Source organism: Balaenoptera musculus, chromosome 12 (assembly GCF_009873245.2).
Source record: "Balaenoptera musculus isolate JJ_BM4_2016_0621 chromosome 12, mBalMus1.pri.v3, whole genome shotgun sequence".
Lineage (NCBI taxonomy): Eukaryota > Metazoa > Chordata > Mammalia > Artiodactyla > Balaenopteridae > Balaenoptera > Balaenoptera musculus.
Window position 1 is genome coordinate 73,378,734 of NC_045796.1, and position 21,924 is coordinate 73,400,657.

Here is a 21,924-nt window from a genome sequence, read left to right on the forward strand (position 1 = left end):
CTTTTCTTGTGATGTCCTTGTCTGGCTTTGGTATCACAGTAATACTGGAATCAAAGAATAATTAGAAAATGTTCCCCTTCTATTTTTTTTTTTTTTTTTGAGAGCTTGAGAAGGATTGAAATTAGTTCTCCTTTATAAATGTAATAAAATTGACCAGTGAAGCCATCTGGTTTGGGGCTTTTCTGTGATAGAAGGTTTTTGATTACTGACTCAGTCTCTTTACTTGCCATACAACTATTTAGATTTTTCTATTTCTTCTTGAGTCAGTTTTCGTAGTTTGTGTCTTTCGAGGAATTTGACCATTTCATCTAGATTATCTAATGTTTTAGCATGTAATTTCTGATAATATTTCCTCATAATTTTTTATTTCTGCAAGGTTGGTAGTAATATCTCCACTTCCTTTCCTGATTTTGGTCATGTAAGTTTCTCTCTCTTTCTTGGTTTGTCTACCTGAGAGTTTGTTAATTTTATTGATCTCTTCAGAGAACCAACTTTTGGTTTCTTCTAGTTCCTCTTTTGTTTTCCCATTCTCTATTTCACTTTTCTCTGATCTAATCATTATTATTTCCTTTCTCTGCTCACTTTGGAATTGGTTCTTCTTTTTTCTAGCTCCTTATGGTGGAAGTTTAGGTTATTGATTTGAGATCTTTCTCCTGCATATGGGCTATATGTTCTTGTTTCTTTGCATGCCTCATAACTTTTTGTTGAAACCTGGTCACTTTGAATATTATAATATGGCAGCTTTGGAAATCATGTTCTACTCCCTCCCCAAGGTTTTTGTTGCTACTTTTTTTGTTGTTTTGCTACCTTGGTTGGGGGGAGGGGGTTATTGTTTGTTTGTTTGTTTTGTCCTTTTAGCTAAGTGGTCAGCTAATGATTAGACAGATACTACTTAAACTCCTGGAACCAAAAATATCTCCCAGTCTTTGCAGAGGGGCTCTGAGTGTGTATTAGGCATGACTTCAGACTCAACCAGGCAGTTTGCAACTCTGCCTTAGCGATCACTGCTGCTTTCTTAAAGCCTCAAAGTCAACCCAGAGGGCTTCCCTGGTGGTGCAGTGGTTGAGAGTCTGCCTGCCAATGCAGGGGATACGGGTTCGAGCCCTGGTCTGGGAGGATCCCACATGCCGCAGAGCAACTGGGTCCGTGAGCCACAACTACTGAGCCTGCATGTTTGGAGCCTGTGCTCCGCAACAGGAGAGGCCGCGACAGTGAGAGGCCTGTGCACCGCGATGAGGAGTGGCCCCCGCTTGCTGCAACTAGAGAAGGCCCTCACACAGAAACAGGGACCTAACACAGCCAAAAATAAATAAATAAAATTTAAAAAAAAAAAAAGTCAACCCAGAGGCATCTCACATCTTTCCTGAGCATATGCACAGCCCTGGGCATGTGCATGGCTATCTAAATTCCCAGGAGAAGGTCTGGGTTTTTCAAACCCTTAATCCTCAAAGCAGCTCATTCTCCAGCCTTTCCTTCTGAGCTTTTTGTTTAGTCTGCTTTTTTTGCTGACTGATATCCATTGCCTGATACAGCAACAACGGAAAAATTTGCCTTTAAGTATTTTCCACAAATGTGTTCCGGTGACAACTTTAGCACTAGATGGGTTCCCAGTTTGGCAAGATAAAGACAAGCCTTTTGAGCCAGTGTTTCCAGGGAGCCACCTATACACGAGACAAGACAAAGCAAATAATTAAAATATATTCTGCTCCTCGTGGTACTATTACTGGGACTGTGTGCTGTTATTTTCAAAGCTACAGCTGAACTGGAGAACAGTGGCTGGAACTCTAGGGTAAGTTAAAATGCCCCAAAGCTCAATGTTCTTACCAAGATTCAGCTGATTTTTTTTTTTTTGATTAAGTACTTTCTAGGCTGCTGCAAACTTTTCATTAGTTTCCAGAGTTCCAAAAAAGTTGATTTTGACCATTTTTGCCTGTTTTTCCATTGCTTTTATGCCGAGGGGGACTCTTAGAGTTCCTTATTCCACCATTTTTGCTGATATCACTATAGTATTTTCTTTTTCAATTAGGATTTTGCTCTAATGGTTAACTTAAATTTAAGAGATTGCAGCAGGGTTAATTTTATGCATAAGGGAAATATTAGGGATTTTGGTGTGTGACTGAAAACTATCAAACCTGTGCCTGGAATGGGATATATGTATGATATTATGTGCAGTCCTCTAAATGCTTCCTAAAACTTAGAATTAATTTTGGTCTTTATGCAAATGTACAACAGTCAAAAGTCAGAGAGAAGCAAATATAACACAGAAAAGAATAATATAAAAATGGGGGGAAACCAAGCATTAAAAATGTAAATGAAAGCATTCTTTAAATTTCTAATTCAGTGCCTATTGGAGGATATAATGATAGGAAAAGACAAGCTTAGAAAAATTTGTTTACAGTGAGGGTGGTATAAGGAGATAGAGAGGAAGCCCAGTGCTTGAGTGTAAGCTGAGCCTGAATAAGTGAACCCAAATAGCACCACAACAGTGAACATCAAGTTAGTAACCTTCTTCATATCATTGGCGTGGTGCTAGTGCCTTTTTTTTTTAATTTAAAACTGAAATTTGAGATTTCTTTACATCTTTACACATACTTAAGGGCATGCATTTTAAAATTGTATTCTGTCATTTTAAAACCAAATTATATTGGTTCTTTTTGTTTGTTGTTGTTTGTGTGTGTGTGTGTGTGTGTTGTTTTGTTTTTATAGCAAGGAGCTGTACCTCCAACTAGTTCAGTTCCTCCTGTTGCTGGGGCCCCATCTGTCGGACAACCTGGAGCAGGATTTGGAATGGTGAGTGATGACCGGTGCTAAAAATTGTAATTAATACTTCTACGGCCTTCACCAAATCCCAGATTAACTATAGAATATAATTCTCCCCAAAATGCAGTAAAGTAAAATTTAAAAAGTTAAGTCATCTGCTTTAGACATTAAGTAGTCTACAAAGGGCATGATTGAGTCACTTATAAGACACTTAAATTCTGCCATCAAAATAACTTTTATAGTACACTGTTAATGTCATTTTTGGAGTACTATTTACCAAACATATTTTTAGCTCAATCATCAAAATCCACTTTTAATCACTATACTAGGACTTTTCACTTACCACGTTTATCAGTAGCAAATTTTAGAGCCATTTTCCATAAAGAAACAAGTTCTCATCTCTTCAAGAACTGTGCTTCCAGAAGATGGATAAACAACAACAAACAAGCCTGGGTGGGGTGAGGATGCCGTGTGGCCAGCCAGGCCCCTACTGCACCTCAGTGATTCTCTGCCACCTGCCAGCTTCACAGCACCCGTCGTTCAAAATTACAAATTATGCTTTCTCACAGACCTGGATTCCTCAGGGGATGTGGGGATATATGTATACGTGTAGCTGATTCACGTTGTGATACAGCAGAAACTAACAGAGCATTGTAAAGCAATTATACTCCAATAAAGATGTTAAAAAAAAAAAAAAAAGGAAAGAAAAATTTTCAGGAACGTATTAAAGACGTAAAGGTCAGGGCATTGCCAGGGTAGGTTCCACTCACGCTATGAACCGCTCTGCTTTCCAGCCTCCTGCTGGGACAGGCATGTCTGTGATGCCTCAGCAGCCCGTCATGTTTGCACAGCCCATGAGGAGGCCACCCTTTGGAGCCGCAGCTGTACCTGGCACACAGGTCAGTTTTTAAATGTCCCGCCAAAGAATGACATCACTTTATACATGTAAAACTGTCATGGGACAAACTGTTTAAAGATGTGTTTACCTGATACAGTCTTCATACCTGTTGCTTCAGAAGTAAAGGGAACATGGAAGAGAGATGAGCAATAGTGTGACATTTGGAGGAAAATGATGGCAATAACTAACTGTCCTAAGGTCCCTCCATTCCTCTCCTACTTAATTCAGAAGGGTTCCTGAGAACTACCAGGTGTTTAAAGTATCCAGACATTTAGTCCGGAAAAAATGAGCAGCTCTGATCGATACTCTTATTATGTGTTCCCAGAGTTAGCCAGACGGAAAGTTAGGGACACAGTCCTCCAGATTGCCACGTTTGCCCGAGACTAGTAACACAAACTGCAGTGAGTTTGCCAAACTGCAAAGCCTGAGGGAGCAGTTCCCACAAGGCTGCCCTCACATCAGACCCTTCAGGTCCCAAGGGCCACCCTCACTTCCAACCACCTGCCTACAAATTTGAGGGTTCCCAGGACCATCCTCAGATTAGACAGTTTTCCAGAATGACTCATAGAACCCAGGGGAGCGCTAACTTTATGATGACAGTTTTAGTGTAGTAAAAAGATGCAAATCAGATCCAGCCAAAAGAAGAGATGCGTAGGGCAGAGTCTGGGAGGGGCCCACACATGAGGCTTCTTTGTCCTCAGGGATGCATTCATTACCCACCTGGCATCAATGTGTGAGGATACGCAAGCCGTACTGCCAACCCAGGAAGCTTACCTGAGCTTCAGCCTGCAGGGTTTTTATTGAGGTTTCATTAGATAGGAATGACTGACTGAGTTCAACCACATGGGAAATAATTCAGTCTCCAGCCCTCCTCCCTCCCTGAAGGTCAGGCTCATATCCTGTGGCCCAAAGACTTAACTCTGTAATCACATGGCTGGTCTTTCTGGCATGGCTAACCCCCCACCCTGAGTCATCTTGTTAGCATAAATTATCAGGTGTGGTTCCAGACACCTGCCCTGAATAATAAAGACATTCCTATCACTCAGGACGTTTCCAGGGGTTGAGAGGTTACCTACCAGGGTCCAGGACAAAGGGCAAACCTCTCTTTAGATGAGGCCAAATTTCTTACTGCACAATGTGCTACCTTCATTTATGAAGATGCTAAAATATATGCACTCGGTTGAACTGTTTTGCTGCTAATAGTGATGTTCATATTGATGAATCACCCTTTCTTTCTTCCTCTTATAAATTGCCTGGCCAAAGTGAAGGTATATGTAGAACCAAAGAGGTCACTGTGAGAAATTGATTTAGATGGAGACAGAACATTGTAACTACTAGCACCATGCTGAGCAAACCAAAACACATAGCTCAAATATATTTTAAGGACATCAGTAAATAGTTTCACTTCAATAATGTTTTTAATTTACCACACAGGTATTTATATTGTTTCAGCCAAGGAATCCTACTGTGAACTTTCTGAGTGTACTCTAATCCTCTTTGCTTCCTTGAATCATTTCTAAATTCATTTTCTACCTGTTCCCAGAATTTGCTTTCAGCTTCTTTACTTTAACCCTCAAAAGCCATAATGACCAGGAGAGAGAATGGTGGGTGTCCAGAGAGATGAATTTACAATGTAAGAGACTCTAGCCTTCAAGGCCATAGCCAAAGCACTGGCTTCATGAGAAATCTTCTGTTCTGCTCTCATACTAATGAACGCTGCCTAAAGTTGTTTGGAGGGAGTGGGGTGGTAGTGAGGAAGCTTTTAGGTGTAATAGTTGGTTTTAAATTTAATCTAGATATATTTAAATTCTAAGAAGGATCTCATTTATTGTGACTGTCTCCTTGATGGTTAACTATATCCATGACTACCTACCACCGTTTTGAAAAAAAGGAAAGATGTTCCTATTTTTATGAACTTGGAAGGATGTTGTTGAGATTTTTAAAAGTCATTGTATTTGGTGTGCTGAAAGCTTTAGAAATAAATTAATATAATTTTATTACTTAAGGTAGTTTTTCTGTGTGATACCAGTGTTACAGAGCATCAGTTTGTTTACTTAATTCAAAGAATGAAAATGAAAAATAGATGATATGATGAAAGCACAGTGTTTTCATCATTTAATTGAATTTCTGGTAATTTAGGAAATGGTATGCCATACTTACACAATTTTTAGATTGTATTTCCTATATCAGAGAAGAAGCATAGCTGATTATATACTAGATAAGAAAATAAACATGAGTTGGTAGCTTTAGAAAACAAAACAGTTTTTCATTACTGATATGTGGACTATTCCACTATTGCTCAGTTGGCTAGTATCACAGTGTTGTCATATCACCTAATTATTAATTATAGACCAGTCCTTGAGTTTCTTATCTTGCAAACAACTTTGACCCTTACCTCGATCTTTCTATGAAATACGATCCTAGTTTTAAAAATGGAAATTTGACTGATAGATACTACAGTCAGTCAATAGTTCATGGACATAGGAACAAATCTGAAACTTCTTACTTCTGGAACTTTGTTTATGGAACCAATGAAAACATACATCCGTGCCTTACAATCCCAGGTCTCTGAGGTTTCCATCATGTTATAAGCATAGGAAATTAATTAGACTCGAAGGATACATGTCAGTTATTGCTCTGTGTAAATTCCATGACCTTTTTCAAGGCCTTGGACCCTAACATTCCTGCAAAAGCCTATTCCTAGAACTTGTGTCTGTCACACAATGAAATAATTTAGGTATTCACTAAACAGAAACAAGGTAAGAAAATTTTTTGTTGCTTTTGCTGCAGGTTTAGTATGATTCTTCTCTATAGTCTGTAATAATTAGTCCTCTCTACAAGCTGGATAGGCAAGATTGGAATTAGCGACATTCATAACTAGGAGACTATTTGCTCATCTGAAACTAACAGTGCCCCAAAACTTGACAGGTTTTCACGTAAAATACTTTACATGAAATCCTAGTATATTTAGCTGATATTTTTAAATAATTTCTTAAGTAACTTTCTGCAAGCAGTTTTCTTCCCATTTTTCCTTCACACTCACTCTCACTCTAAGAGAAGTCATTTATATTCCTTTATTAGTTTAGTGGTACTAATAACTCAAAGTAAAATGCTTTGAATAGAGAAATTGTTTGGGTTTGGTTTTTTTTTTTTTTTTTACTGTATATTCATAATAACTTTAATGTGACTAGTTTTTCACATCTTCCCTAACTAATATCCATATTGTTCTACCAGAGTCCTCAAATTTTACTTTGGCTAAATTTGATGTCAAAGAATGTCAAGAAAGCCAATATCCTTTGAAGTGTGTTTATAAATCCAAAATCTAAAACAACACTGTGACTAAGTAGAACAAAGTAGATTTTGTAAACTTTTAGCCATCTAATCTTCTGCATGTTTGTTTTCTGTGGTATGTGCTCGGCCTAATGCTTATCTATCTCTCTGTTTGCTTTCTGTTTCCACTATCTTGGGCTGGCTTTTCCCCCCTTAGCTTTCTCCAAGCCCTACACCTGCCACTCAGAGTCCCAAGAAACCTCCAGCAAAGGACCCATTAGCGGATCTTAACATCAAGGATTTCTTGTAAACAATTTAAGGTATCTAATATTGAGCTTTTCCTGTGGGCTTGTAATAATGACCTATGCTATGCTGAGCTATTTTATTAGGTATAATATTTGTACTTCTGTGTTTTTAATACATGTATATAATAATAATAATTTGAATGTTTATGCTTTTTAAATCAATATTGAAAGCTATCTCTATCAATGATTTTTTTAATCTTAATTTATAAAACTAAGAGGAAGAGAAACCTCCAAATTGTCCTTACACTGGAAAGCACAAAGATTATACTGATAAAGCAAAAAGTTGCCCAAGCTACTACATAAATTAGAAAATTACCACTTCATTCCATGATGACTGGAATTTATAGAAAGGTAACATTTATAATACTTCATTTAGAAATTGTCTAAGAATATATTTGGCTACAGTAATTGTAATTTTATTTTGCTTATTCTTATGTGGCCTCATCAAATAAAGCTTAGATTATTATCCTTGTATTTCTGCATTCAAGCAAAATTTTAAATTTCTAACATTCTAGTTTTAAATTTCTAATGTAATTTATGAAATTACATTATGACTAATAGTGGACTTACAGAAGAAAACTGATGAAGGAAAAGGGTTTACTACTAACCCCAGCACCTAACACAGTGGGTAGGTTCTCAACAAATACTTGCTGAATGTGGATGAACAGTAGTAATGATGCTTTTCATTTACATGGTATTTTTCGTACTTGCCAGTCATTAACTCTTTGACCATCTCTGTAGAAGATCAGACCCTGCGAGATAAACTAGTCAGATACTTCTGCCTCCATTTCACAGCTAAAGAAACTGTTCCTTGGCATTAAGTGATTTACCCAAGGTCACACTGGAAGAGCAGTTAAGAGTGTCGAAGCTTTTGGACCCCCGTCCACTGTTATTTTTATCGTATATCTACTACCTATACTTTTTTAAACTTTCTCAAATGCCTACTAAGATTTTTGTGGATTCCTGCCGTATGAGTTTTTTCTTCATACAAAATTAATAAATAATTTATCATTTTAAGGCCTTGGCATCTCAGCCAAGTAATTCTCCTTGTGCCCAACTTTTCTGTCCCACTTTGGTTTGGATTGGGCTGAGGTAGACATCATGTAGGCCTAAGTAAGACAATGAGCGCTTATTTCTTAGCAGCTGAGGTTTCAGGAATGACCGAGGACACTGCAGGAAGCAGCCTTTTATCCACCTTTTATTCAGTAACGTTGCTGTGAGTCTATGCAGGAACTCTGATAAGGACCTGAAACGGAGATGCTTTAGACAGTCCCTGCCCTCAGAGATTCACAGTCAAAAGAGGGACAGATACAGACTATATTATGAAGAAGAGTTACCCCCATGGCTAAGCCTGAAGACCCCAGGAAAGTTTTCCTGGCAGAGATGATGAAGCATGGGAGATAGCCAGGGTGACTAGTTGGGGGTGGCATAAGTGAAAGCTTTGAATCGCCAGGGATGTCTCCCCTCTGTTCTGTTCTGTCACTTGTGCAACTGTTTAGTGGCTCCTTGAAAACCATAACTGAAAAGGACCAAAAAAAAAAAAAAGGGAGTCCCTGCCCTTCCCCCTTTTTTTCACTGCCCTTTTTTTAAGGTTAGCTGTTCTTAATTGGTATTGAATGTCTTGCTAAGGTTTCTAAGTATCCAAATTTCAAAATCTTGCCGATAGAATTTTCTTATCTAAAAATGAAGCTGTACATTGAAAGTTTTTTTTTCCCCCCTGGATGAAATTTTAAGCTTGTTTTAAAGAATTGTGAAAAGTATATAAATGTGACTTTGGTAATACAAAAACCTTTGGTGTAAAGATTTTCATTGTAACGGCGAAGTAGAATTGCAAGGAAGGTAAAATGTTTGAGGAGTACGTAGTATTGTTTTCTAATTCGAGTGCTTTTTATCTTTACAGCTGCAATTTTTGTGACTGAATAGGAAAAAAATAATGAGTTTGGACACTTCAAATAAGACTGATGCTCAGAGTTTCAAAGGGAGCCACCAGTACCAATCCCAATGCTTATACATAACTTCTCTTCCAAAATGTGTAGCACAGCTGTGAAAGTGAACATTAGGAATGTGTACTACCTTAGCTGTTATCCCTACTCTCAAAATTGTAGTGTATATGGGTTCTTTGTGTGTTGTACGATGTAAACAACGAATGGATGTTTCTAATGCCTTTAGTGCTTTTCTGGACCTCACCCATGGATGGATGATGCAGCTGTTGTGTGGTGAGCCATTTGGAAAGACGTGTCTGTGTTTCTGAAGGTTTCAATGTATATATAACTTTTGGACAAACCTAAACTCTCCCCATAAATTCTCTTTTCTTCTGTATGTACGTTACAAACATAGTGTGATGATATCAGATAGTAAAGAAAACACTCTTAAATATACAGAACTTTTTTCGGTGTGGAGTACACTTTTCCAATCACAGAAACTTCAGCTGTTGTGGGAAATGTTTATTTTTGTGGCACTGTATATGTTAAGAACTTTTATTTTAAAAAAATATAAAGGTTAATGTCCATAACAAATATTTCTCCTCGAAGCTACCTTCTCAAGAATGAAAATCATATGGGAAGAATTCCATATTCAATCACTGCTATATTAAAATATATATTTTAATTATATTTGACAGGTTTTGCATCTAAATTGACCTATTTGTTCAGTTTTGACTCAAGGCACTGAAAAGTGAAGGGTCCATTTCCGTCATGTCCGTGAAAATGCAATTAGAAATGTGCTATTCAAGTGATTATAAAGGCACCCCAAGGTATAACTGTAATTTAAAGATTACTGCAAATATTTTTATTTTCTTGTGGGTTTTATGTACATCTGTTAATTTAGTATTTCTTTATGTGTTCTGTAGAGTAGTGTTCTTCCATCCCTCAATTGAGCTCAAAGTAGGTTTTGTTGTACCATTGTGATTAGAATTTAAACTAAATCAGAGAATTGTATCCTTTACTGTACATATTGTATTCTTTAATTTTTAAGTTGTTGTCATATTGTCTGTGCTGATGGCTTGGCTTAAGATTTCGATGCATAAATGAGATCACTGTTGATCAGTGTTGCTAGTGGCTTGGCAGTTCTTCGTTAAAGCATATTGGGTTGGAAAGGTGTTTGCCTTTTTTTCAAATTATTCAATAGATGTATGGTACCATTTAAAAGTGGTTGTATCTGAATTTACTGTGGGGATAACATACACTGTAATGGGGAAAAATTACCTAAAACCAATTTCAAAATGGCTTTTCTTTGTATTTCAGTTTAAAAACCCAGTGCATGTATGCCCTCTGAGATGCAATAAACACCTTGAACAAAGAAAATGCAAACATAATCTTTCTCTTTTGATTATTTCTTAGGGGAAAAAGTCTGTTTCAGATGACACATGTATCATATACAAAATATTGCAAATGTTAAAACATTTAGGATGAGAAATGCGGTCTGTGCCAACATAGTTTTGATTATTTTCCAATAAAGTAAAGACAAGGATAAAAAGAACAATTTTAATCAGCTGTCATTGAACTTGGGACTCCGTGGCTACTGCCAAATACACTGAAATTCCATATTCCAAAAAAGAAAAGGATGAACTTTCTTTTAAAATATGCAGTTAAATTCTTATAATAGTTCTGTAAGAATTCTCTGTGGAAGTTGAAGAATTGTATGATTTTAGGTAATAGTTTACAGTACTCACACACTTGCATGCACAGATACTTGGACACAAAGTCTAGATTAGCCAATTTTAGTAAAATTGGATGACTTGATGCCTATAACTAGATTGTTACAGTGTCTCAAAAGGTAGTCCAATCTCAAATAGAAGTATTCCTCAAACAGAAGCACATTTCTATTTCTAAAATTGTCTTTCCCTTAGTTACCTAGGATTTGTATCTTGAGAACTAACTTTCAGAAGCTGGTATCTGAGTATGTAATGTGATTTTTATAGATTACATTTTGATCGTATGTTACTTTGCGGGCATATTGTAATAAAAATGTGTTTCAGATTGTAAATAATTTTAAGCTTAATACTGCATTTTTAATATGCTTTTTTCCCTTCATTGAATGACCCATGTGGTATAAATTCTTAATAGGAGAAGCTACAACAGCATTATTTTTAAATTGGATGCTGGAACCTTGCTGTGGTGAGATTCTTGATGTCCTTGGGTGGGGAATTGTCTTATAGATGAGATGCCGGATCAGGTCCTCTGCTCAAACGATTTATCTCTCTGGAGAACTTTCAACACAGGTCCATTTTACCCGCGGTGTTCTTCCTCGTGGTGCGCATGCCTTTCCTGCCTCTCCTGAGCTCTGCATGCATACACACGCGAGCACAGTATTCAGGGTGTGACCACACCACTGCTCACACAAGGGGTCACTTTGCTGGCCAGCAAAGGGCCCTCTGCCTTAATTCCCTCCCCCAACCCCACGAGTACATTAGTTCTTCTTTTTTTTAATTTTTATTTGAGTATAGTTGATTTACAATGTTGTGTTAGTTTCTGCTGTACAGCAAAGTGAATCAGTTATACATACACATATATCCATTCTTTTTAAGATTCTTTTCCCATATAGGCCATTACAGAGTATTGAGCAGAGTGCCCTGTGCTATACAGTAGGTCCTTATTAATTAATCTATTTTATATAGTACTATGTATATGTCTTAGAGGTCTTTTCACTTACTTGGATACTGCTGGGCTGTTGTATTTCTGATGACTAAAGAATAAATCTCATATAGTGCAGTTATTGTCAGATGTTACTAGAGTTTGAATAGCTCTCCCAGCTCATTGCAATGCAAGCATTAACACCAATTGAAAACCCATCTTGAGTTGAAGGTTTGAATTACTTTATGGTGTAATGATTACAACAAGTGGTTCTCTCAGTACTGAAGTGTCTCCTTTGTTCTCTGTCTTTCATGTTATTTGTTGTGCTTTTTAAAAAAAGAATAAAGACCAAAGACTTCTGGGGAGGAGTCATGGGGGTCAGAAGAGGAAGAAAGGAGTGGACATGAAAAAATACATGAGAACTTGATTCACTGAAAGATAAGATGTGCAAATCCCTCTGTCTGCCTCTTAAATAGGCACACCTTTAACAATAGATCTCCAAATTTTTGAAGGTGGAGAAAGGGCATGGTCTTGTAGCAGTAATGACAGTGTTTCTTGTGTGGAAGTAGTTGATGAAACTCAAAATGTGTGTTGTCTTAGTTGAAAAGTCACGTTGGTCTATACTTTTGAGGCAACAGGCTTTGTGGTAGTTTGTTATTCATCCTCTTCGACTGTAAGAAAACTTCTGTTTCTCATAGCCTTGCTGACAGCACATTTCACTACTGGATACATCATTCGGGTCTCCTGTATGAGTGGAAATGTATGAGGGAGCAAGGTTTCGTGATTTAGTGATATGGTCGTTAACCTTAGCTAAACTCTCAGAGCTGCAGCACTAAATCATCCAAGTTCATCTCCACTTATGACATGCCTCGTCAAACAATTCTGAAAGAGGAAGCCATGCTATAATTGATTTCATAATTAGGTATTCTGTATCTGATCGCAGAACAGAGATTTTCAAACTCTTTGTCTCAGAACTAAATTTGAACTTTTTTTCGCCGCGCCGCGCGTCATGTGGGATCTTAGTTCCCCAATCAGGGATCAAACCTGGGCCCCCGGCAGTGGAAACGTGGAGTCCTAACCAATGGACTGCCAGGGAATTCCCTGAAGTTTATTGAGGACCTCCAAAAGCTTTGTTTATATGGGTTATGTCTGTCAATACTTACTATGTTAGAAATTAAAACTGAGAAAATTTTAAATTTTTGTTTAATTCATTTTTTAAAATATTAAAACTATTCTATATTAACATCAATAAAATATTTTTATGAAAAATTCCAATTAAAAAAAATTTAGAAGAGTGACATTGTTTTGCTATCTTTAATCTCTTTAATGTTAGACTTAACAGAAGACAGCTACATTCTTATATCTGCTTCTGCATTCAATCTGTTGTCATATCCCATGTCATGCAGTCACTGGGAAATTTCACCATGAGCACAATTGTGAGAAAATGAGCATCCTAGTATTATTATGAAAACAGTTTTTACCTCACAGTATTGTTATAAAAATAACTTTAACCTCACAGACCCTTCGAAAGGGTCTCAGATCCTCAAGAGTCCCCAGACCACACTTGGATAACCACTTCTTTAGATCTGAAAGAATTGTTCTCATGTTCTTTGAAAGAGAGAAAACATTTACTAGTTAACAGATTGCATCATTTTCTGTGTGTGTGAACAGAATAACCCTACCACCACCATGTGTCTTGTTCAGTGTCTGAACAAATGCCCTCCTCCACCAACCCCACATTACTTTTTAAGCAACTTTGAGACATGTACAGGAATGGGAATTCTGTGTCAGACTCCACAGAAGGGCATCCCTGCTCAACCACCCACTGTTACCTTAGGCAAGTTACATAAGTTCTCTAAATTTGTTTTCTTGTCCGTGGAAAGGAGAAAATTTCTATCTGTGTACTTACTCTTCAATGAGATAATCCATGGAAAATGCTTGGCACAGAGATAGTGCCCAATAAATAACTGCTGTTGTTACTTTTAGAATTACTATGGCTGTTTTTGCTATAGATTTTGTCATTTGTCTATGATTGTAAGAACACTAAAGGATGGAGAAGATGGAAGTATAAAAAGTAGTCAATAATAGGAATATTCCTTAATAAAGTACAATCACCAGAAATACTAAACGTGTTTTAAAGTTTCATCAACGTAAGTGCCTGTTCCACATATAAATACAGCTCACAATTCAACACAGAGCCCGAGGATGAGGTATCTGAGCAGGGTACAAACAACATCTACCACTGAGTTCAACTTGATTCCCTGGAGCCTCTTCCTGGGCACAGTTTCCAGTGTCTAATGACACTTCTTAAGAACATAAATGAAAGATACTGATATGAAAGGTGCTTTGGGCCCATAATAGAATTGTTGCCATTGGCCAAAAGTGTTTCTACTTGGAGATCAGATATCTTTAAAAAATACACTTTAATAGTGATTTTTTAAAAATAGGAGAAATATTTAATGAGTATTTGACAGAGATGGAAGGTAAAAATATCCAGAATGGACATAGTATGTGCAGGTTGCAACACTGAGGACTGGAGTAGGGAGAGAATTTTGAACAGAAGCCTACAGCAGCAAGAGACTATAGCCTAGGACAGAACCCAGGCCTGCAGACAGCAGACCACAGGTGAGTAGGACCTAGAAGAGCCCCCTTCCAACAAGGGGAGGGGGAGACAGTCTTCTTTTAGTGATCGTGTTCTCTGCTGTTAACCCACTCTTTAATGCTAAATTCATCTCCAGATACCCAAACAGCCCGTGGTTCATCTCTCTCCTTCAGAGTACGGAACATCTTTGGGGTAAGTCAACTAATTTTGTAATTAATAATTGTGTTTGTAAAACCTAAACAGGAAGTTAAAACTTACAGCCTGAAGTGACTTACAAATTTGTGCCAAGGAAATTTAGAGTTATTTTTTAAATCACCTGCTATTTTGGATCACATGGCTTTTGGCACTCCATTGAAAACAGGACATGCAGTTGTGACCATGTGTGTAATATTTTATATGTAAATTTGGGGCCAGATTTTTTAAAAATCTATCTCTTCTAGCAGGGAAAAAATATATATATGGCTTCAAAGCTACACTAAAAGGAACATTTAGTTTAGAACAGAGACAAAAGTGTTCCTATTTGATTGGGTTCAGAACAAAATATAGTTACGTAACTGGCTAGTTGGTGATGTGTTAACTAATGGGTTAGTTCACTGTAAAACCACATAATGTTTATAACTTAACTTGTTGCTTTATGTCTAGGTGTTATCAAACTTATTGATAAATATTCTACAAAAATGTTTAACAAACATGTCTAAGAGTGAACTCGTTATCTGTTTACCTCAAGGCTGGTTTTTCTGTCTAGGTTGGTGGTCTCACTGTCTACCTAGTCTCCCAAACCAGAAAGTTAGTGTGACATTACACCCTCAATTCTTCTCCCCTATATTCAGTGAGCCACTAAGTACACTGAACATTCTGCTCTCGGAATGTCTTACAAGTTGCCCTCTCGTGCCATTTCTGTGGCCACTTTCTTAGGACAGTAGCTCTTTACTGGGCTTTTTGCCTCTAGTCTAATCCCCACTCAAACTCACCCCAATTCAGCCTACATGGTTGGCCAGGTTTCCCTTTCAAAATTCTCATCTGATGACATGACTTTTCCCTGACTTCAAAACCTGCATGTAAAGGTTGAAGTCCAAGCTCTCTAGCATGGCATTCAAGTCAAACGTCTATTCAAGGCTAGAAGTCTAGTTTGGAGCCTCATTTCTTGCCATTCCTCGCCACTAGCAGGAGCTAACCTCTCATGGCAGCAACCCCCAACACTGCGTCCTAAACACACAGGACAGTATCACACTTCCATACCTTTGCACAGGCTGTTTCATCTCCTGTGGGTGCCCTCCACTCCCCCAAGCTCCCCACTGATAGGCTGGCAAAATTCAACGCATCCTTCAAAACCCAACTGAGGTATCACCTCCTCTAGGAAACCTTTCTTTTCATCACACTGCCCACCCCGATAGAGCTGATCCTTCTCAAATGTGTTCCTTCAGCACCTTGTACTTGCTTCACCTTTTTCACACTATTTTTTAAACATGTGTCTGACTTCCTTACTATATTATGAATTTTTTGAAAAAGGGTAGAATCTAGTACTTAACTCTATATCCTATGTGCCTAAGATTGGACTCAATAAATGTTCGTTGAACTATAGTGATTTGACCTAACCTATAGTGTAAGCAGATCATGAATAAAAAAAAAAAAAATTATCTCATTTCCAGGAAACAAGTAAAATTGGATTTTGTCCCTGATTGTAAAATGATTGCCTATGTTCAGGAGTTTTGTAAATTTGACTCATTTCTTACCATCATAAAACAGAATTTGACAGTGTTATTGCTAAAATGTGTTTCCGCTTTATAAAAATACTGAAAAGAATACCATCTATGTGTCTGATAGTTTTACCACCACTTTCCTTACCAAACTACTTAAGATAGTTTACAGGAAAAAATATAAAGATAGGTAAAACTGAGAAAACATTTTATTGGGGAGAAAAAGACAAACATCATTGTGCACAGAAGGAAAGTGTAGGAGCTGGAGGAACAATTAATTTAGGGAAGATAGGTTTTCATGGTGGTTCCCAAATGAAGCTAAATTATGATCATCATAATTCCTTGGAGAGCTTTATCAAATATAGATTTCTGGGCCTCACTCTTAGGGGCTGCAAGGTAGATCTCAGTGGGGCCCTGGAAGCAATCTTTCTAAAATAATTCCCTAGGTCATTCTGATGAGCAACCAACTTTGGAAACCACTGAAATATCATAAATCTGGTGGACTCACAGGGTGTAGCTCTATTTGAACGTTATAGATAATTCCAGCAAAAGAGAAAATTTCTGAAGTCTTCAAAATAGGAAAGCCACGGAGAGTATTTTGTCTCATCTATAGTCTAAAAATTGAGACATGTAGTTCCTAGTCATAAAAAGGCGGTCCCTATGGCATTATGATACATTAGCTGCCACCAAAAACCAACCTTTCGTTTGGCGGGTGTGTGCAGGGAAGATGCTGGACCAGTGAGCGCCCAGGACATCTGTCCAGGGAGCCACATCAGCCACGTACCATCTACGGGAAGTGGCACCACTGCCCATTGGGTGGGTACAATGGTGTTGCTTATTTTCCCAGGCCACAAAGAGAGCCTTTTAAAGTAAATGTTCCAAGTACAGTGGCAGAATACTAAATTTGGTTCTGTCTTAGAAATAACACGCTTTTATCTTGAGGCAGTTGCTTGATAAAGTGGTAGTTTTGTTTGGCAGCAGAATCTTGGCACCAAGCCCACTCTGATTTTTAAAAGAAAAAAAGAATTAAACGGCACTTTTGTAGGTATTGTAAAGAAAAACTGTTGAAAAGCTTAAAAGGTGCATCTTCTAAGATTGTTAGCTGCAATTTTTTCCAACAACTGATCAACTTAAAGGAGTTATGAGGGAACAAATGAATGTGTCCTCTCAGATCTCTGTACTGTATACTAGTCTGTTCTTTTCTCCTATACGCTGAGATCGATGTTGTTTTGTGATCTGGTATCTGGGTCAGTAGCTGTAGTTTAAATCCTAAGGAACGCAAAAATTGCAGTTTTTACTCCTGTCAATTAAGAGGAGAAGAACGGAACGTGCTTAGAACAGAAAGGGACTTCTTCTCATTTTCCAGAAGCCTCAGTCATCTAAGGATTACTCTTGGAAAGCCCCTGGAGGGCTTATCGAGCTGAGAAGAGAGTAGTTCCTTAATAGGCAGTTCTTAGAAAAACCTTGTATTTTTGGCTAAACCCCAGGAAGCTGGAGGTTTAAGAGCAACATAGTGGTGGGAAGGGGAAGTTGACAGTTTCAGAAAACAAGAGTTGCAACACCCCAATCCTCCCAAAACGTGTACCAGCACACACTCACACTCACACTAGTTCTTCAGGGATGATTGATTGCTGATCTCTGCCCTTAGGAACTTCCAATCTTTCTTTCAATTATAGGAGGTAATTTCTATCATTTTATAATATTAATTACAATTATCAGCATATTATATTTGGTGACCATTTACTTCACTCAGGGCAGTCTACTAGGATTAGACAATTAAAGCTATTGTATTCCACGTCCTGAATTTTCTCCAATACACCAGAGTCGCTGTACCTGTGTGATGTGTTTGCATAAACTGGGTGCAGCTGTATGGCTAATTCTCAACTTTCAATACACTCACTACCAGTCAAAATCACAAATATTTTAATGGTTAAGGATTTGGGGGTATAATAAAACATCTGGGAAAGATTTTTTTCTTGACTTTCGAGATGAGAATTTCATTTGGTACAGAAGCAAGTTGATGCTGTAGACAACTGATGTTTCTCTTCTTTTAACAGAGCTTTAAAAAATGTATGTTAAGCTTTTTTATGAAAAATGTTCTATAACACCTTACAAAACTCATTCTGAACAGAACTAAATTTTATATCAATTATTCAGCCAGCATTATGAACATAACATACATTGGTAGGCTTTCACAAGCTAGTATGGGTCGCATAGCTACTAGCACCAAAACTCAATAGCTCTAAACAACTGTAATTTTGTAGTTTTTAATAACTGGTTTTTGTTGTTGTTGTTTTAGTAGTTTAGTAGTTTGTCTGCATCTTCTCTCTCAGGCTGTCACTTTTGGGGACTGATCTAGACTTGCCTTGACAGCTGCTTTCAAGTATAGTTTAGGAAATGAGATAACCAAACTTGTTAAGATTATTTCCAGAGTAAAAGTAATTTCATGTCATCCATTTCGGTTATCAGAGGATAACACTTGGGGCTTAATATTTTTGTTATATTTTGGATACTTGAACTTACCAGCAAAGGAAATTCTGGTAAATGAGATGATAATCGTATGGTATATTACAAATCACTGATGAAGCTGAATGTAAAATACAGAGACGAGTAAAAAAAAATGAGTAGTAGTTATGCTGAGCAAAAGGCTAAAGGAACTTTCCAAACTCATCTGTATTCACTTGTGTGAACAGTTTCCAGAGTTTTGCTCTTATCTGTGCCACATGTGTGAGAGTATATACTATACACATTTCAGTATATGAATGCATACACAGAGGATTTCAAAAGCATAAATGTGAGATTTACTACTAGGAAAACATTTACAAATATAGATTAAAATGTGATCATATTGTCTCAGCGTGGTAAAACCACACTGGAAGGCAGTAATGGATCATATGGTCACAGTGACTGGAATCTAGATTAAAGTAGACATTCTAAGCAGACTACTTGTCCCCGGGGCTTGAGAAAAGTGAATGAATTTTAACATGTTATTGGAAATTTTAAAATATTACTGAAACGAAAGACTTCAGAGGCAAGTTCTGAAGCAGAGATTATCTGATTAAATATTTACATGGCATGGGGGAAGGGGAAGCTGGGACGAAGTGAGAGAGTAGCATCGACATATATACACTACCAAATGTAAAATGGATGGCTAGTGGGAAGCAGCTGCATAGCACAGGGAGATCAGCTCGGTGCTTTGTGACCACCTAGAGGGGTGGGATAGGGAGGGTGGGAGGGAGGCTCAAGAGGGAGGGGATATGGGGATATATGTATATGTATAGCTGACTCACTTTGTTGTACAACAGAAACTAACACAACATTGTAAAGCAATTATACTCCAATAAAGATGTTAAAAAAAATATTTACACGGCAGAGCAGGGGATGAGGCATAACTACAGGACCCTGGCACTCCTCAGTTTGAAGGCATTTTTATCAGAAATACCCGAACCAGTAGGGAACATGGCAAATGTCTGATTCCTATGCCATGCTACAATATTCTGATATTAAAATTCTCATTACAAATAAACGTCCCCATTATTTGAACATGTGCTATATACAATATGTGGTTAGGATAATACCTCTAGTATAATATTTTGGAGCCTTATCATGCAGCACGGAGTAGATAATTCCCTGAAAGAGTAAGCCTCAAGGAATACTGGGTGTTATTTTTAAGCATGTATTTATCACCTCCTCTGTGCCAGGTATAAGCACTTGAGATAATGATCATGAAAGTGAGGAGAAGGAGATTGGTTGGCCTGGGATTCCATTCATACCCCATTGCCTCGTTCCTCTGCTGACTGCTTTATTTTATGAGTTCCCTGGGCCTGGCCCAAGTTGCAACTTGTGGGTTTAGAATAGACACTTGTTATGGACTGAGTGTTTGAGTCCCCCCAAAATTCATGTGTTGAAGCCCTACCCCCAATGCAATAATATTGGGCGATGGGGACTTAGGGAGGTAATTAGGGTTAGATGAGGTCATGAGGGTGGGGCCCTCATGCTGGGATTAGTGCCCTTGTAAGAAGAGACACCAAAGAGCTTGTTCTCTCTCTCTCTGTGTCTCTCTCTCTCTCTCTCTCTGAGAGCACACAAAGAAGAGGTCATGTGTGCACACAGCAAGATGGCAGCCACCTACAAGCCAAGATCAGAGACCTCAGAATGAAACCTACCTTGCCAGACTTCCCAGCCTCCAGAACTGTGAGAAATAATTTTCTGTTGTTTAAGCCACCCGGTCTATGGTATTTTGTTATGGCATCCCAAGCTGATTAAGAATTACCTGGACTGTGGGTAAAGCAAACTAGCCCAGACTGGGATCACAAGTTATTTTGGCCACCATGCTCTAGACAGTTTCACTAACTGGATCAAACTGACAGTTAGTAAATACAGAAAGGAGTAGACAGGGAATTGCCCTCCTAGACTTTATTTAGGAAAAAAAAACATCTGAGGATGATTTTTTTCCCCTTAGTTGAATGGCAAATCGATAAAGAATTGTGAATCTGCCTATACACTGACCCCATATAATGACAACATGATTTCACCACCAATTAGACCAAATATCCTAAATATCTCTGAACTTTATGATTTGGCCATTGAAGAAAGCTAGAAAAATCAGTTTATTAAAAAGATTGTTTTGGTTTGTTAATTAATTGGAGATTAAAAATCATCTCCAGTTTTTATAAAAATCAGTTTTGGTCAAAAATACTTTTAAGCCTTGGCAGATACTTTTTAAAATCAGTACGGCTTCCCTGGTGGTGCAGTGGTTAAGAATCCGCCTGCCAGTGCAGGGGACACGGGTTCAAGCCCTGGTCCAGGAAGATCCCACATGCCGTGGAGGAACTAAGCCTGTGTGCCACAACTAGTGAGCCTGCGCTCCAAAGCCCTCGAGCCACAACTACTGAGCCTGCGTGCCACAACTACTGAAGCCCGCACGCCTAGAGCCCGTGCTCCGCAACAAGAGAAGCCACCGCAATGAGAAGCCCATGCACCACAATGAAGAGTAGCCCCTGCTCACCGCAACTAGAGAAAGCCTGCGCGCAGCAACAAAGACCCAATGCAGCCAAAAATAAATAAATAAAATAAATAAATTTATAAAAGAAAATTAATAAATAAAATCAGTAGCCAAAATATATGTTATAAGAAAACCACATTAAAGAATGATGATGCTATTTCCAGGCTATTTATAGTTTTAGATCCACATCCTTCTAACGCCCAGCACTTGGTTCAATTGCTTTATCCCAATATTCTTAATTAACGATCACAGTTCATTTTTTTTAAAAAAATCAATTAATTAATTAATTTTATTTTTGGCTGTGTTGGGTCTTCACTGCTGCGCATGGGCTTTCTCTAGTTGCGGCGAGCGGGGGCCACGTTTCGTTGCGGTGCGTGGGTTTCTCATTGTGGTGGCTTCTCTTGTTGCAGAGCATGGGCTCTAGGCTCATGGGCTTAGTTGCTCCGCGGCATGTGGGATCTTCCTGAACCAGGGCTCGAACCCGTGTCCCCTGCATTGGCAGGCAGATTCTTAACCACTGCACCACCAGGGAAGCCCCACAGTTCACTTTTGATGAGAGTAAACATTTGATTTAGTAGTATAAGGCCAAAGAATTATGAGTAATTGAAATTGTCAACATTGGGTTAAAATGCAAGATAAACACTATACAATTTTTACAGTATGTAGCAAGCTGACCTAACAATAGAAAGCAATAAGTTATATTCCTGAATTAATTTTAATTACTAAACAATATTTAAGTAGTGAAAAGATTTTTCTTATTACTGGACAACCCCTCAAATGGAATGCTATAGAGAAAAATTAAAATCTAAATTATGG

The 21,924-nt window shown here is 38.0% G+C and overlaps 1 protein-coding gene across 9 annotated transcripts in view; it reads left to right on the forward strand.

Annotated features, from left to right (window-relative positions):
- SNAP91 (synaptosome associated protein 91) overlaps nucleotides 1–10,148 on the forward strand; it is a 156,987-nt gene extending 146,839 nt beyond the window's left edge. For 8 of the 9 annotated variants that reach the window (XM_036871845.1, XM_036871848.1, XM_036871850.1 and 5 more), the window contains 4 exons: nucleotides 2,707–2,790; nucleotides 3,555–3,659; nucleotides 7,146–7,248; nucleotides 9,134–10,148. In XM_036871845.1, the coding sequence (XP_036727740.1) occupies nucleotides 2,707–2,790; nucleotides 3,555–3,659; nucleotides 7,146–7,238 (282 nt within the window). In that variant the 3' untranslated portion in view covers nucleotides 7,239–7,248; nucleotides 9,134–10,148. The remainder of the gene's footprint in view (nucleotides 1–2,706; nucleotides 2,791–3,554; nucleotides 3,660–7,145; nucleotides 7,249–9,133) is intronic. The other variant, XM_036871849.1, reaches the window with a different exon arrangement.
- The last annotated feature ends 11,776 nt before the right edge of the window (nucleotides 10,149–21,924 follow it).